General features: G+C 38.8%; 1 protein-coding gene across 2 annotated transcripts in view; it reads left to right on the top strand.

The window, feature by feature from the left end:
* The window catches only part of FUOM (fucose mutarotase), a 400356-nt gene that overhangs the window by 25297 nt on the left and 356722 nt on the right, over nucleotides 1-18337 (top strand). The window contains exon 2 of one of the 2 annotated variants that reach the window (XM_044056790.1): nucleotides 18236-18304. The exons of the other annotated variant lie outside the window; for it this stretch is intronic. Coding sequence (XP_043912725.1) covers nucleotides 18236-18304 — 69 coding nt within the window. The remainder of the gene's footprint in view (nucleotides 1-18235; nucleotides 18305-18337) is intronic. 2 annotated transcript variants of the gene reach the window in all.

Genomic DNA, 18337 nt, shown 5'->3' with positions numbered 1-18337 from the left:
ATATATATATATATATATATATATATATATATATATGCACACATAGATATGTGTGTGTGTGTGTGTGTGTGTGTGTGTGTGTGTGTGTGTATATATATATATATATATATATATATATATAGTAACACACACACACACATAGATATATACGGTTGCAGTTTGTCACTGGCAGAAAAAAAACTGCTGTGTTTTTACATCATATATTGGTGTAGTCGGTTGCAGGGTTGTTGAATATGATTATTTCAATATGTAATCAACACTACAACAAAAAACTATATACATAAAAAGAAAAAAAAAACGAATGAGTATTTGCAGAAGCTTATCGACTACCTAAGTCTGTAAAAAATAGGAAAATGATGCTTCATGAAGCAAATGTAACAGAGAGCCGCAGTATTAGAGAAGAATCCCTGGAACAAGACAACCAAAGGGAATTTTAACATTTTTGGGAGGGCGAATCTCCCCCTCCAAGGAGATTAAAGAGCCTGAGAGACAAGAGCGATGTGAAGCAACAATTCCGACACATGAGTTACAAGAATCCCCAGCAGAATCCCTGATACCATCAGGGGGAGTCAATGGGAGAATGGGAAGGGGAGGAAGAACTGTCTACACTACCAAAGGGAAGAGGCTGGTCAAATAAGAGTATTTTACATGAGATACATGGTTTAAAGATTTATAATTATAGTCACATTGAGATTACTGAGCAACATGGAATATTACTTTCCAAAGGATTCAACTTTATAGCAAGTAGCAAGCCTAAAATGGTTGAGCATATATTTGACTTGAAAATGTTGGTTAGAAATGTGAACTTGAAGTTGACATTGGAGAAAAAATAGGGAAGTGTTTAAGGATTTTGACCAGCCACTGTGTAGATGTAGTACGTTAAACCCCCCTTTTTGTCTACCATAGCCTTGTTTGAAAAACTGTGTGAATCGGAAATTAGAGCAAAAGCTGGAAAAAGTTTCAGGAGTAATAAATCTAACTTGAGTAATGATAAACAAAGGCTATTGTCGGACTTAGTCAATAACAAAGGTATAATAATCATGAAACCTGACGAGGGGAGGTGTTATAACGGATCACCTAATATACACTAGCAAGATGCTTGAATTTTTATACACCAAACATTTTTTGCCAGCTTCTTTAAATGAGGTTAATATATCTAATTACAAAGTGGACTTAATTCTTGAAGAGTTGTTCTTAGAATATCCTTTTGATGATGAAGAGATAAGATTCCTTAGAGTAAGAAAACCACTGGTTTACTCGCTTTTTGGAATATTGAAAGTCCACAAATCAGTTGTAGATCTCCAATAAGACCTATGGTTGCATCTAGAGGTTCAAAGACTGAACCACTAAGTTAACAGACCACCATTTGAAGTCATTTTTTGATGGTAAAACCCATATTCTGAAAGACTTCTGGCACCTGTTAAAGAGCTTAGCAAGTTGTGAAAACAAGGAGAGTATTATTTTTCTCTGTATTGATGTTCAAGAACTTTTTTTGTCAGTCCCCATCAAGAGGGGATGGAATATTTTATTGAAGCATTATCACTGGGAAGCAGGCTATCTCAAGACTCAATTTTTGTAATAGCTACTTTCATGGATTTAGTGCTTAAGCACAACTTAATTTGGTTCCAGGGGGGAATATTTGAAACAAACTAAAGGAGTTGCTATGGGAGCTTGTTCAGCTCCAGTTTTTCCCAAAATAGTACTGTGAAAATGGGAGTCCTAGTTTATTTTTGATTCAAAGTATAAATCATCTGTTTATAAATATTATAGATTTTTGGATGGCATTCTTATTTTATAGGATGACGAAGTGCAGAAAATTCCACAGTTTGTAATTTATATTAACTCTACTACTAACTTTTTGTCATTTACACACAGTGTTCAGTATGATTCTGTAAACTACTTGGATATCCACCTGTATAAAAATACAGAAAGGCAGCAATTTGAGTCCTCCATTTACAGAAGACCTACATATTCCAACAGTTTTTTACATTTTGACAGCAATCACCCTTACTGGCAGAAAAAGAACTTAGTTAAGGGGCAGATGATTCAGCTGTCAAGGTTGATAACTGAAGATGAAAAATTACATCAAGAGGTCCTTCAACTAAAAAGATGGTTGAGGGATAGAAATTACCCTATTAAGCTGTTGGAGGAACAGGAGGGCTTGGTGTTGAAAGATAGAACATTGCAATATCCTCCAATTTTGAGATCTCCAGATTTTCAGTCACAGGAGAAGAGGAGGGTTTCAGGGGATGGCACTAGCTGTGTACTGAGTTTTGGTGCTTTTTCCCCTGAAGTGAAATGGATTATTGAGAAGAACTGGCAGGTGGTGTTTGGGGGATTCGATTTATTAGAGAATGTAGGTTTTGTTCCGAAATTTGTATATAGGAAAGATAAAAACAGAGTCTTCTTGAGAGTAAAAAGCAAAAGAACAAGAAGAAAGAAGGAAAAATAAGGAAGTGTGGTGCCTGCAGCGAGTGCAGGTCCAAACATTACCATAGGCAACCATCAAAGAGTGTTTCCTATACATGGCAGTTATGAGTCTAACACAAAAGGAGTGATTTATATTGCTACTTGTTTATCATGCACTTCTTTTTATATAGGGAAGACTGAAAATGTGCTGAAAAAAAAATTTATCAACATACATACTCTATTCGGAAGAGGAACAGTAAAAATGCTCTTTATAGACATTCAGAAAGCTGTTTGAATTTTAAGAAGTTTTATTTATATTTTTATTTATTTTACATTTGTTGACTGGGATAGTCCGACTGGATGCATGTCCATTTTCAGCGGAGGCCCGGGGAGAAAAGCTCCAAGGGTAAGCAGATACAGCATTACATACATGGCATGGAAGTTCTTATTCTGTGTGTTAGAAAAAGTTTGTGTTAATGAGGGTGGGAGGAAACTGGTCAGTGTTCTTGGAATATAGGGAATCATACTGGCAAATATTGGTAAATGCCTCCCAACCCCCTTGGGTTAAATGATAGAATTTCAATAAGTAGCTTGTTGACACTGAAATCAGAAGTTATATAATATTATTAACGGTATAATTTAGGGTGATTTTTACAAAAAATATATATCTTTCTATTTCATGTGTTTTTAAAAATCTATGATGTATTTTAAATTTGCAATACATGTTTTTAGTAAGGGGTTTAAAGTTTTAAAATGGTGAGTTTGTTTAGATAAGGATATGATTGTTTAATAAAGAATTGTGTTGGCTTCTTTAAGAAACAAATGACTTAATTAGATCAGCTATTATATATAAGAAGAAAGTGAGGTATTGAGTTTTCATCTGGTGAAGTTCCGTGTAATGCTAATAATAAAGGAACTGAAGCGTTTATCATATCTGTTAAAACGCAGAATTTGTTTTTTCTTTTTATGTATATTATTTCGATATGTATGGGATTTGCTTTGGATTAAGGTAAGTTGTTCCAATATTAAGGGTGGGAGTGTTGGTGCAAGTATTTGCTGGTTAGGGTTAGAGTACAGGCTAGGTAAGGAGATAGTTTTAGTTTTGTGCATGTGTGCATTGTGTGGATAGTGTGTTTCTATGAGCTAGTGTTTGTGAATTAAAGTTGGAGTAAGGGCTCATTTAGGGGATAGATTTGTGTTGTGTGTGTGTGTTGTATATGTTCTGTGCATAAGTGTTGTGTGTAGTGATAATGTTAGAGAAAGAGTTTTTTGTAAGGTAATATATAGGGTTGGCGTTAGGGACAACTTTTTCTTGTGCTAACCCTAGACCTATCCCTACTCATTACCTCATGAAAAAAACTTTCCCTAACTGTACCACTCTTCCAATAAATTTGGTATAGTAGTAGTATTGTTAGGGTATTGTGTATTTTTTCCTTAACAAGTCACAGAATGGGAATGTTAATTTTTCTGTTATGATTGGCGGAAGTTCAATTTTTTAAATAATTCAGTTGCATTTCAATTTGAAGAAGATGGAGTGAGTGTTGACCTTTCTTCAGTATGACATTTCATACTATGCCTATATACTTAAACAGGTATACAATGGTATCCACTGGTATAGTGCCCCCTCTTGACTGCTGAATTATAATGACCCAAGTTTCTCTTTTCCTATACCCTGCCTTGGGGCTGTAGAGTCTTCTCTTCCAGTGGGACAGGACACATCTGAAGCATGAACATGCCATTATGCCCCCTCCCCCCAATGTGGTGCCCTGTGAAGAAAGTAGCCATAATGGAAAGATGAGGATTTAAAGTTTTAGGCTGGCCCATAAAAAAATAAATAAGTTCTAAACCTCCTCTTTCTCTTTGATGAACAAATGTTGCTAGATATCTGGTGTGGATTCAGATCACCTTGTGGGCAACAACATAATCTTTGCAAATGCAAGAAAATAACTGAGAATACAATTAACATCTCTACTTCACGTTTACTGGCTTGTTAAACTCTTTTCCACCATTTGTGAAGTTTTGTGGAAAGTGCTAGGAAGAGGTGGCTGTCCTACCAAATCCCTCAATATCTTGAGGCATTTGCTCGATTAGATAACTGTTGCAATATCTTAAATTGTTCAAGGATAGACCATTTCAGAATCCAAAATGAGGTCAAGTAAAGAGGTGTCTTTGCCTTCACCTTCTTCTTCCTAGTAGCAATTATAATCTTCAGAACAGATCTTTTATGCCCCTGTAATGAGCATACAATGTAGAATGAATGGTGTGCTTTTACGTATTAGACATTTGCATTGAAAGGCTGTGTTTCCCAAGGCATTTGTCTTTGACGTTCAGTATGTTGATAGCTATGCTATCTTGCTAAACCCAAAGGTGATCTGTAAGCTGTAGAGGATGCAGTTGCACAGGCTTACTAGAATATGTAAATTTCACTCAACATCACAAAGGACAAAGTACTCTGTCAGCCTGCTGAAAACCTTGCGAATGGTTAATCATTCCCCTTCAAAAGAAATACTTTGGAGATCGTTGAAAACTTCCCTTCCATAGTAATCTCCTGTCCTTAACAATGAAAAGGTACAGTGAGATTTAGCATAGATTCCATTGTGCTAGTACCCCCACTGAGCATTGCTTCATGGTTTCATTACCACATGTGATTAATGCCAAGAGGGCGTATTGTATCTGATCAAAATACATGAAACCTGCTACTTAAATGTGGAAGTGCATGAAACTTATGCAGTCATGTTACACTGGATTTTGGAAAAATGAACACTAAATAGATTAGAACATATGTTTTTGTGTGTGTGTAGGGGGTCTCCTATGCCTACAAACACCCTGACTTTATCTGATTCTGTGTTTAATCCACCTAAGAGAAAGTGTAACCATTCAGAAGAAGAAAGCAAGCAAGCAAGAAAGATTGCTGTTTTTTTCTCATTCTCATGGATGTTGTATTCTCAGAGTATAGATATAATTCAGATTTTTGGGTCCTCACACATCACTGCAGTAAGTAGAAAACCACAACAAGTAAGGATAACTGTAAGAAAACACTGCTGGACATACAGATGTATAGTCTGGTTATTATTCTTTATGTATGCAAAACCTGGGCGATTTACTGATGTCAAGTAAACCTTCCACCAAACTACTTACACCCCTATTTTTCCTTTTCCCTTCAGTCCTCTCAATCCTTCCTCTCCACTCTCCCCTCTTTGTCTAACTAATTTCTATACATATTGCATATACTGCTGTTTAAATATATTTTGTCTGTGGCACAGTCATATGTACAGATATTTACACTAAATGTAAATGATAGCATGATGTGAGCTTTCTTTGTAATTTACAGCAACATTAGTATTATTTCATTTTTTCATATCTGCATTACACTGTGTTTTATGTACTACGTTTTGTACCCCCAGACTTTGGAGCTGGCCTGTGCATTTAGATCAGTGTTAAACCTCGCATGACATATCTGTACAAATAAATAAGAAGACAGGAAAACCTCTGCCAGTAACGCATCAGGAAACAACAAAACAAAACACCCAGTAGCAGTGGGAAGTAGGACAAGCTTATACTTCCCTGTTGTAGTTGGCATTAGGACTAGCTGATACTTTCCTGTAGCATTTGGGAGTAGGACTAATTGATACTTCCCTGTGGCACTGGGGAGTAGGATTGGTTGATACTTCCCTGTGGTAGTTGGGAGTAGGACTAGCTGATGCTTCCCTGTGATAGTTCGGAGTAGGACTAGGTGATACTTCCCTGTGGTAGTTGGGAGTAGGACTAGTTGTTACTACCCTGTGGTAGTTGGAAGTAGGACTAGACGATACCTCCCTGTGGTAGTTGGAGTAGTGATAGTTGATACTTTCCTGTGGTAGTTCTGAATAAGACTAGCCAATTTATATGAACTGTGTGAAAGCCTCCTTTGTGAATTGCAACTTGCAAATTATATATTAGACAGTGTTTACCCTAGATTTTTTTTTAGCCTGAGATGAAGTGACCCCATAGCTGAGTATATTAAGGGTAGAGGGGGAAGGAGGCAGAGCCCTTCACATGATAGTCTAAGGACCCCCCCCCCCCTGCCCAAAGCTAACAACAATTTTGCATTTTGTTAAATCTGAAACTTAATTTCCTGTGGTCATTTTCAGTGAAATATCTAGAATCTTTTACATGCTTAACATTCACCCAAGATGTTGTCCTTGTAATTTACCTTGACTGAAGTTACTTTGCTGGCTTCCAGTTGTACCTATTGACACCTGTGATATTCCAACTCAAATCATTGTAAAAGTCTTTCATCATTGATGAGTTCATACACTAGTTTGGAAATAGATAATTTTGTACATACTAGTTCCTTCTGTTACCATGGCTTATGGGAGGAACGTCCACTGCGGTTTAGGAACTATACCGTTCTTTGTAGATGTTCATAGATTTATAAGTGTTTACTAGGCTAGTGACCACAAAGGCCTTTCTTAAGCCTGGCCATGCATCCCAAATCACTGACAAGTTCTGCTACCCTTGATAAGTGTAAGCAGGGGCTTGGGAAGTGAACCATTTACAAGCAGGGACCTGGGAGATGAACCATTTACAGGCTGCCTTTGTCCAGTATAGACATAGGTACTAACCCAAGGATGAATTTCCTGTTCCTTATCCAATTGTTTAAATTACACTTGAAATGGATTAGGGAGGAACTCTGCTTCACAGGAATGGGGATCCTGTTCCAGAGAAGGGGTAGTCTCTGGGATACATACCTGTCTCTCCAGCAGGTCCTATTTATATCACAGGCAAGGTTTAAGTCATTAGAACAGGTACTTTTGGTGCTGTTTGCTTTGTGGACATGCAGGAGGTCCATAGGAGTGGAGTCTGACAATGCCTTATATGCTAGGCATAGATCTCCCCTCAACAGCCTTTATAGAATATAGACAGAATACAAAGATAGGACTGGTATGCAAAGGACATTTTTCTTATGCCCTGCATTCTTCTAGTGAGGAACCTCTGTGGATGTTCCAGTTGTTGGATATACCTGGGTAGATATATACCAAAGGGGACACTGTACTCAATTATATTTCTGAGGAATGCCAAATACAGTGGAACAATGACTTTTCTGGACCTAGATGTCATACCTTTGTTTATAAGTTGCACGACATAGAATGATTTCTTCACTACTGTAGACATGTGATGGTCAAAGGCTAGATTGCTGTCTATGTGTGTCCTCAAATTCCTGACTACTGGGTCAACTTTTAGGGTTTTGTTGTCAATATGATAGTTACCAGGGGTGGATGACTTCTTGAAGGATACTTTTATGCATTTCTTGGCATTTAGTTTTAGTCCATGCCTCTGGCACCAGTTGTCTGTCTGTGTCAGCCCTTCCTGGAAAACATTTGTGTTGGTAGGTGATTCAGTGACAGCTCCTAATTTGCAATCATCTGCTAATTTAGTCTGCCAGAGGCCATTGATATTGGGCTTGATTTTAGTCAGCCAGAGGCCATTGATATTGGGCTTGACTTCAGAGAAGTAAATTCCAAAAAGGAGTGATCCCAAGACTGATCCCTGAGGGATTCCTCTTTTGAGGTGGACCCACAATTCTAACTTCCTTGGGTCCTGTCTGTAAACCAGCTGGCTATCCACTGGGTTACATAAGGGTTTGTACCCAACCTCTTAAGTTTGCCAACACTGCGCGACTGGGGAATTGTGTCAAATGCCCTGGCCAGGTCAAGATCAGCAGTGTGAACCATTTTGTCCTCATCCATTACTTTGGTGACCTTCTCAAAGAAGTCCACCAGATTGAGTAGGCATGACCTGCTGTTGATGAAACCAAACTGGGTTGGGTGTAGTGTCTGGAGGATTCCTATGTCATTATTGATCATTTCCATGATAATTTTTCCCATGGCTTTTCATATTAGACTAGGGAGACTTATGGGTCTGTAGTTTCCATGGTTTGTAGAGGGCCCACTTTTGTGCAGAGGGATGACTGTTACTGTTCTCCATTCATGAAGCATGAAGCCTGTTTGGAAACTACAGTTAAATAGCAATTCCAGAGGGCATGCTAAATCATGTTTCATACTATTTAGAAGGCACCCTGGGATAATGTCTGGGCCTGTTGATGCAGTGTTCTTGGCCTTGGAGAGAGCATTAGCAGGGGGAGTTATATTTTATGGTATTTCCTGAGAGAAGGTTTATGGGGAGAGAGGAGTAAAGTTGGAACTGAATTTTTCAGCCAATAGGTTTTATATATCTTCTGGCTCGGTATAGGTGGCTCCATTTACAATAAGCTCTGCTATGCTTTGTGTATTGTCTTTGAGGTTGTGGACATAGCTAAAGAATGCCTTGTGGTTGTCCTTGGTCTGGGAGGCCAAATTTACCTCAAATTTGGCTTTGGTAGGCTTTATGTGCCCTCTGAGTTGCTTATCTAGTTTGATGAGACTGCTTTTATCCTGCTGGGTGCTGCACCTCCTAATTTTGCCATGAATTTCTTCCTTCTTTTATACTACTGATGTTGTAATTCCACCAGGGTGACTTGTTTTTTTGAGTTAGTTCTGTACTTCTTCCTGGTGGGTACAGCTGGCTCTATGCAGCTATGAACATGTTTGTATAGGGTTTCTGTAAATAGTTCTGTGTAGGCAGCAGTGTTCTAAGAGTTTATAGGGGCTTAACATTTTGCTAGGTTATCATTTAATTGTAGGAAGCCTTATAGCAGGTCCTAAATATTCCAGGATTAGTTGGGGTTCCAGGTTTTATTTTTACTTTAAAGGAGACCTTTTTGTGGTCTGACCTTACCAGCGAAGACATTACACTATGGGTTATGCAGCAGTCTTCCCATATTAGTGAGGACCAGATCCAGTATGTTTGCACCCCCTTATTCTGAGACCTCCATGATGTCTGTCTTCATATAATCTAGGGAGGTGCATCTCAGGTCATTTACACCCACATGTACTATGACTTTGTCATACTGGTACTTGTGGTCCAATGACCTGAGTGCATGTTTAATGTGGCGGATCCTGGCCCCTGATAAGCAACTGACCGTAACTTTCTCCTTGCTCAGCCTGGAGAGAGGGACATCAGTGTGTCTCACAGTGGAGCCTGCAATGACTAGAATGTTGGATTCTGTGGTGGCTTGCCTTATGGGGTTAGAAGTAGAGGCTCCATGAGATGTGGCTGCATGTGTTGATTTGAAAGAGTGCATTCAGGGCTGCTGAGGGTGTTTGTTATGTATACTTCGTCTAGGAGGTCTTTGGGTTTAGGAAGGTTACATTTAAATGCCTCAGCATACGTGAGTCTATGTGTCTGCTTTGAATTGTGTGTGATGGGTACAGCATGTGTACTACTGACAAACTTACTGACATTAGGAGTGCTTTTATGTGAGAAGCCTTGCCTCCAGTGATATTGTGCAAATACATCTCTCACATACCATATCAGTTTGTTTGAGAGTTAACTGGTTGTCTGTAAACATGAGGTAATCTCTACATTGCATTAGGATGCCCATATCTACCAAGCTGGTAACTTCAATAGGAGGAAGTTTCATATCCATGGCAAAAGGCCCTTTTTATTGATTAGACAGTTGGAGTGAGAATATAAAGTAATGTCAGGAGTATCCAGTTTGCAACTCTGGGGGCAGTGCTTGTTACCGCAAACTAGTTGTCCTGTATGCAGCTAGGTACTGGTGACATTTCAATGGTGCTTTTCCAGGGAAAATGTCAGTGCAAGGTGTCTGTAGCTATACAGGGCATTGCCAAACACTTGAGGGGAAACCATAAGTAGAACTTGAATACTTTGTGGATAAAGTATTTAGACAAATATTCTGAAGTTAGAAGCAAATCAAGCAGTACTTACTGAAAAGAAAGAATTAGCTTGTCAAGAATGATGAAAAGAGGGGAGTCACCAGAATGGCTACTGCCTGACTACTGCTAGTGTTGGTCTCACCACGCCTTTACTTTGCTGGGATACAATGCTCCTTTGCTTCTTGTCTCACCAGTAGCATCAATCCCAAGATGGAAGCAGGCCACTGCCTGTTTGGTGATCCACAGTCTTGTCCCAGATAATAAGTGTCTATAGGCTTGTTGTAGCTTTTTCCTAGTAGATGTCTTGAATAGCAACAATAGCAATCGGGAAGGTCAAGCACAGACACTCGCATCCCAAACAGAAAGAGTCAGGATTCTATGCAAAAATGCCAAACTGGAACCTATGAAGCAGTTATTAGGCTTTCCGATGAGCAGCAGTCCCCAGGAAATAATGTTCCCATGCTCCTTCTCTCATAAGGAGTAAAACAGAAACACTAATCCCAAGATGACTACTGAGAGGCAGAATGTGGGCTCACCAGTAATTGGTGGTTTTGAGCAGATGTTGCAGATTTTAAAGGTAAGATGGAAAAATTGGGTAATACCCTAAGAACTGCAGTATGCACTAAGCAGTTAGATCTGAAAGAGGTGGAGAGCCACTAATTTTAAAAGAGACAGATAGATTAGAAGGGGTGGGCACTTTGTATTCTGGTTCTAAGGAATACAGTGGAATGGCCAATAAATTTAAATAGTTGAAGGGGAGTGATTTCACAAAATGATAATTGTTTGCTTACTCACAATAGCCATTGAAAGGCATCTATATCACGTTATCGAAACTTTACTTACTTGAATCAATAAAGGTCGAACTTTATTGATCAATTAAGTAAAACATCGAATCACGTAAAAAAAAACAAAAAAAAATAAATGGAGTAGGCAGGGGGGCAAGCCCCCCACACCCCCCTACTTAAATATACCAACTCTGAGACCACATTACATTAAGGTAAATGGAAATCTCCCGTTATGGAGATTTCCATTTACTTGCATGATGTTCTTCACTTTCGATATTGTCGTGCCGACAATATCAGACTTGATATTGACAGCTTATGACAACGTGAAGTAGACCCATTGAAAGAGGAGAGGGAAGGAGATATGTGGTCAAATTAACATAAGAGGCAGGTAACTAGACAGACAGTTGAGTTTAAAAACACAACAGAAACAGGGTAAGAGGGTGGTGAAAAAAATTAATTTATGTGTGACTCATGAGACACAACTGTGGTCTCTTTCCTAGTTTAAATATGCAATTAAAAGCAGAATACAAGTAAAAGACAGTGTAAAGAAAATGAATCACAATATGCAAAATATTAAAAAGCAATAAAAGCAAAAGAAAATGCAAGAAAGTAAAAACAAACTAACCTTTCCCTCACAGCAAGTTTTTATTTATTTATTTACCACAAAAGTCCTATTTGGACAGAACCCATTTTCTGTGGAGGCCTGAGGAGCAAGTCTCCAGACCCATGTCTTTGGAATGTGGGAGGAAACTGGAGCAGCCAGAGGAAACCCAGACAAACACAGAGAGGACATGCAGAGTTTTCACAGAAGGCACCCCAGCCGAGAATCAAAACGAAGAACCTCTTGCCCCTAGAATCAAAACGAAGAACCTCTTGCTCTGAGGCAACAATGCTAGCTGCTGTACCACTGTGGCAGAGTCTGGGTAATGTTGCCCAATAAAACATGATAAAATCAGTACAGATGGCCTCCTGCTCAGGTCTGATGACTTGCATTTCTCATTAGACGTAGCTGGATACCCCCCACATTTTTGGAATGCGGTTTATAACTCATTCCTCTGATTCTGTAGCTGTAGTCTCACTCCACCTTTTCTTCTGATTTCATTGGATTGTAAGACAGGAAATGGCTGTGTTGTCATTCTCCGTTAACCCTTGGAGATGCATTTTCTCTTCCTTTTTAGTAATTACTCCATGGCATATATTTTACCCTGCGAATCATCCTTTATGCTTCAGCTCAACTGTTTCATCCACTAAATGTAACATTAAAAAAAAAAGTATTACTGTGGATCTCTGCACTGGACTGCCATACTGACTGTCTCTGTGGATTTTTTTTGTCTGTGTGAGATTAGGTGGAATAGTGCTTGCTCTGAGATTACAGACATGAAGTTTCATCTGCAGCAAATTAAGAATCATCCTTAGAACTGGCTCTGTTTCTTTACTGGACCTTATGCTCTTGCAAAGACTGTCTGCAGTCTCCAGAGCAATTGCCTAGCTCTCTGTAATCTACAACCTATTTGTAATTTCCAAAGCAGCTGTTTAGCCTTTTGGTACCCTGCAAAGCAGCTCTGCAATTAGAATGGCTGAATAGCCATGCTAAAGCATTCTGTTTCTGGCTAGCACTGCTACCTACATAATGACCAATAACTTACAACAGAATGATCATCTACCCACAAGGGAGACTAAAATAAAAGTAACCCAGTAACAGTAGTTGAGTGTCAAAGTGGTTCAGTGTTATCTCACAGAAAGAAGTAGTTTTAGTTCTTGGCTGGGATGCCTTCTGTGTGGAGTATGCAGATACTTCCTCTGTTGTCATGGGTTTTCTTCAGTAACTTTCATTTATTCTCACATGTAAAAGATATGTAATAGATGGACTGATGGCTCTGAATTGTCTATAGATATGTATGCAGTGTTGGGTGATGTGAATCGAAGGTCTGCCTAGTGATGTCTTTGGATGCCAATAGCTGTTTGTGGCATTCGCTTTTGAAGTCATGTACGAGTTAACAGCATAATGGATGCATGATTAATAACAACTACCATCTAACTTCTCTAGTCAGATTATAGAAAATTGTCGTTTACTATAACAGCCCAGTCTCTGGTAATTTATTGCTTAGTACTATCTGTTTCTTTTTGTCTGGAGTGGGAGCAGTGCACTTTATTTACTTACGATAGCTCATCCTGAGAAAAACATTAACATCCATCAGTTCAGATAAAATATCAAAAGACATGCAACTTGATATGTTAGATAACATGCAGCTAAAGTTATGCTTACATTTTTGGTTGGAAAATGGGTTCAGAAAAGATACATTTGATTTATTAATTTGTTAATTCATTCGGCCCTGTGACTAGGCTGCTGCTCTCACTTCCTGTTGCTCCCCAGAGTGTTTTCCCCCTTCTTCACTGACCAGACAGGAGATTCCTCCTCTCAAAAGAGAAGACGTCCGTGGACTATCTGCTTGAGCCATATTCTTTTCTGGGACCCTATCTCCCTTGCTAAAGAGACTCAGTGTATGTAATCACTTACATATGTTTTTCTAGCATCTACCTACCCTTGAGCAGCATTCTACCCCGGTGCGCATGAAAGTAGCCTACCACTGGTCACTGCACAGGCCCCCCCATACTTTGGTTTCCAGTCTTTCTCCCCATAATTACCTCTATCTAACCTTTATAACCTAACTTTCCTGTGGAACCTCTTCTCCTCTGAGTGCACCTCCCTCCTTCTCCACTAGGTGGCAGCATACTCCTGATACAAGGAACTGCATTGTTCCCCTCTCCCAGCCCCACTTACTTTTTCTGCCTAAAATTGTCTCTGCCCTACACTAAAGACTTAGTAATTTACCTCCCCACACTTCTATACTTACTTTCAGAGAGTCCTTCTTTAACCAAACATAAAATCCTAACTATTAACTGTAAACCAAAGTTAATAATCATATACCTGCACCCCTGCTGTAATTCTCCTTCTCCAGCCTCAGGTCACTGATTGTTTTTCGGGCCTTTCCCGCCTCTTTGGCTCTTCCCGCTCCGTTTGCCCTGCGGGCTCACAAAGCCATTCCTAACACCAAAATTGTGCAATACGCTGATGATTCCACTTTGATCTGCTGTGCCCCTAACCTAACAGAGCTCCAAGCCGTAACACAAAGTGCCTTCTCAACCACTGAAAACTGGATGCTCCAAGATCATCTCTCTAAATGCAAACAAAACTAAGATCCTCCTTTTCTCCCCCTCTAAATCCTCTTCTCTTGATAAAAACTCATTTCAAATTACCAGTCTCAACAACTCCTCTATCGAGATTGTTCCCTCCACCAAACTTCTCGGTGTTACAATTGATGACCAACTAAAATTTAATACTCATATCCAGCTAAATATAAAAAAACCCCACATAAAACTAGGTTTACTGTATAGAAACAACCACTTCCTCTCTCCTCACACCAGACTAACCCTTGCCTCTACCTACCTCCTTCCCTGCCTACAGTATGGAGCTCCCCTACTCACTAATTTATCATCCACACTTGCCTCCAAATTGGAACAATGTTACAACAAAATCTCTAGATTTGCCACAAATGCCAAATCCTCCTCTCATCACTGCACCTCCCTTCACTCTCTAAACTGGCTTGAATTCCCCAATCAACTTGACTTTCTCCAAATCATCACAGCCTACAAATTATTGTTCCATCCTACTAACTGCCCTGCTCTTTCTAATTTTCTTCAACATTATACCCCCCTTAGATTACTTAGATCTTCTCACCAAAACCTGATCACCGTACAAAAACCCAAGCGCCCAGCAGGTCAGCTTCTCTTATCCTTTACCCTAGCTAAAAAAATGGAATGCCCTGCCCTCCTCACTAAGGACATGTACCAACCTTAATAACTTCAAAACCCAACTTCATTCCTACCTCTGTCTAAATAGGCATTGCAACTGCACTCTTCAGCCCATACCTCTCAAACTATCTTCTCCCTTCTCTCCAGGCTAACCTCTTCTCCTTCCTAACCTCTTTTAAATATACTTGGCATAGGCAAATAAATAGTAGAATTTTGATTTTTATGATATAAGCCTGTTTTCCTCCTGAAGAAAATAGAAATTGCTAGTGTTTATTCTCTTTGTTTGCTACCTGCTATATGTTATACAAACTGTCTTTGAATTTTCATGTAATTAAACTCTTGTTTTTCCTGTTGGAGCTTTTCTCCCCGGGCCTCCACTGAAAATGGCCCCCAAGCCCAGTGGACCTCCCCGGTAATCAAACTGAAATAAATAAATAATCATGTAAGCCCACTAGGTACAGCTCTTCTTTTCAGTGGTGACTCAGAACTGACACATAAAATACAGCAACAAAGTTTGCAAGGTGAGGTTGAGGGAATCACACCTGTAAACGAAGCTGACATTCATTAGCAGCTTATATCATCAATACTGTACATGGAAATGCCAGACAACCTCTGTACTTAACTGCCAAAACTAACAGGGAAGTAAATTACTCAATAAAAGCAGCCAAAACCAAAAGAAAAATAGAGCAATTCCACCAAGGCACGACTCCACTGGTATTTTCCACACGAACAAGCTTTATTGAAACACACTTTCTTCAGAATAAAAATAGAATTATTTTTATTCTGAAGAAAGTGTGTTTCAATAAAGCTTGTTCGTGTGGAAAATACCAGTGGAGTCGTGCCTTGGTGGAATTGCTCTATTTTTCTCTGTACTTAACTGCCATACAGTGTCACACATTGGGCAATATATGCAGCCAAGATCTGGGAATGAAGTGTCTCATTGTGTTTTACAGGATGTACTTCTTCAAGTGACACCAGTCTGCAAGAACATTGTTGAGGTCAAGGCCTTCATACCAAAATGTATCAAAACACAATAATGTCACAGATGTGTGCTTTGTTATAAGAGGTCAAATTACCCATTGTAAATATTCACGTATACATTTAATAGCTAGTAATAGTAGATAAGGCCCTTTAATAACATATTTTCAGAAGTTCTGAACTGCTAGAATAAACCTTGCTGCTTAGTTAAGTAAATGGTGTTTTGTTAAACTCTGTATTTCCTCAAAAGATCAATAAAATAACATGTCTGCAGTGTGTGTGTGTGTGCGTGCGTGCGTGCGTGCGTGTGTGTGTGTGTGTGTGTGTGTGTGTGTGTGTGTATGGATTCACTTTAGAACATCGAAAGCCCATAACATTGAAATTCAAAACATTGAGACCAAAATCTTGAAAATTCAAAACACTGAAAACTCAAAATAATGAATCCCATAACACTGAGAAAACATAGGAAAGCAAAATGTACTATATTCCAGCACAACTACACACAGAAACAAATAAAAAGCAAACTATATTACACTTCTTCAAATATAAGCGGGGGGGGGCAAGCCCCCTGCACCCCCCACATCCCCTGCTACTTAAATATATCAACTCTGAGATCCCACTACACTACACTAAGATGTGTTATGTTGTAGTATAGCAAGTAAGAGGGGAACATGACTGAGGTAACCTATGAAATTCCGGGACGTATCACAGTAGTGTTTCTAAGAGAAGGTTGCGGATAGTTTTTTACAATTTAGACAGGCAGTCATGAATTGCGGAATGGTATGTTTGCCATTGTTTTCTTTGTAGTCCGATCTCAGTGTTGATATATTTAAGTAGCAGGGGTGTAGAAGGCGCAACCCCCACATGGGGGTTGCAGGTGGGCTTGCCCTCCTGCTTATATTTGGAAAAGTGTAATATGGTTTGTTTACTTGTTTCTGTATGTAGTTGTGCTAGCATATATTAAATGTTGGTTTCTTATGTTTTTTCAATGTTATGGGATTCAATGTTTTGAGTTTTCAGTGTTTTGAATTTTCAAGATTTTGGTCTCAATGTTTTAATTTCAATGTTATGGGCTTTTGATACTCTCAAGTGAATCCGTGTGTCTATACACATGTATGAGTGTGATGTATGTACACAAGGATTTTTTTCTTTTGTATGTAATGGTCTTTTAATCTTCATGAGCCCCAGTATTAGGGGAATTACTTACTACTAAACATAATGGGGTAAAAACAAATCACACATCTCTTTATGTGTATTTTTCTAACAGCCATTTTTGTGTCTTCAGGGCATACAAAAAAGTTGGCATACTTCTTATGAATGAACAAGTGGATGTAAGTGGTGAATTAATCTACTGTAAGGAATAAGGTCATGGACGTGGAGTTATTTTCTAGTTTGCAAAGCCATATAAGTTCATCCATAAATTCCCTTCTCAATTCAATGTATCCTAAAAGTAGATTCCAGAGGGAATGGAGTGCAAGGGAAAAGACTATAGAGCACTTTTATGAGCTACGAACAAACTGTGTGTGTGTGTGTGTGTGTGTGTGTGTGTGTGTGTGTGTGTGTGTGTGTGTGTGTGTGTGTGTGTTGTGTCTCTGTGTGTGAGTGCATGTATGTGTGTGTTTTTTTTGTTTGTTTTTTGAAGAGGCACAAAAAGATATTGAACTATCTTGGTACCTGATACAGTTAGAACTTGGACATGTATCTTTTTTTTTTTTTTTTGGATAGTCCAGTTTGCTAAAACCTAGTTTGCTTAGTTACTATGTATCCTGATGAAAGGCAGGTGGTAACATAAAAGGCTGATAGAAGTGGGTGTCCAAATTCCAGTTATTTCCCCTGAGTTTTAAAATAAAAAAATGCCATTACTTCCAGAATGGTGTTGAAGAGGCCTGCATTTTTCTGATATGTAAACAGTGCTTCGGAGACATTAAGAATATTGTAAAGTGCACAAATGAGATGTTAGATTAAGATGTTTAGCTATGTTTCTGCTTATTCTGATGTACAGGATGTATTCAGAATCATCTCTCACAGAGGGGAGGAATTGCTTCTGATGCTTTATATATTCCAAACAAATGACCACCACCTGTCCGATGCACTTTAACAGTTCTACCTGCACAGTTTGCTCAAGTTGCAGTTGTTATTCTTTCTGTAATGGTAGAAGTGAGATTGGAAATTATTTAACATTTGTTTCTTAATTTTTATACTCCAAAATTATGCACAAAGTTAAGCTTTCTAATCAAAATAATTACTTTGGATTGAGAGCAAATTCTAGTTTCTACAACTGATCTTATGGGTGTTCTTGTATGTGGGGGAGCACATTTATGTTTTGAAATGGTTTATGTTTCCATGCATAATGAATATTTCCACAGTTCCTCAGCAGATGATTCATTTTGGAGGCACATAATAACTGATAGTTCAGAAAGAGAACTATAGTATGCAAAAATCAGTTGGCTTTTTGAAGACATCTGATGACATTTAAACCATCATGTTTTTCAGTGCTTGCTGATTCCAATTTTCCAGCTTTCTCTGTTTGTCGCTGTGGCCCCACCTATATATCTGCTAGTGGTAAGTTCTATATTTTTCACTGTTATGTTATTT

The sequence above is a fragment of the Protopterus annectens genome, chromosome 14.part0, assembly GCF_019279795.1.
Source record: "Protopterus annectens isolate FY-2018-M chromosome 14.part0, PAN1.0, whole genome shotgun sequence".
Classification (NCBI taxonomy): Eukaryota; Metazoa; Chordata; order Ceratodontiformes; family Protopteridae; genus Protopterus; species Protopterus annectens.
This window is presented reverse-complemented; position numbering and strand designations above follow the sequence as displayed.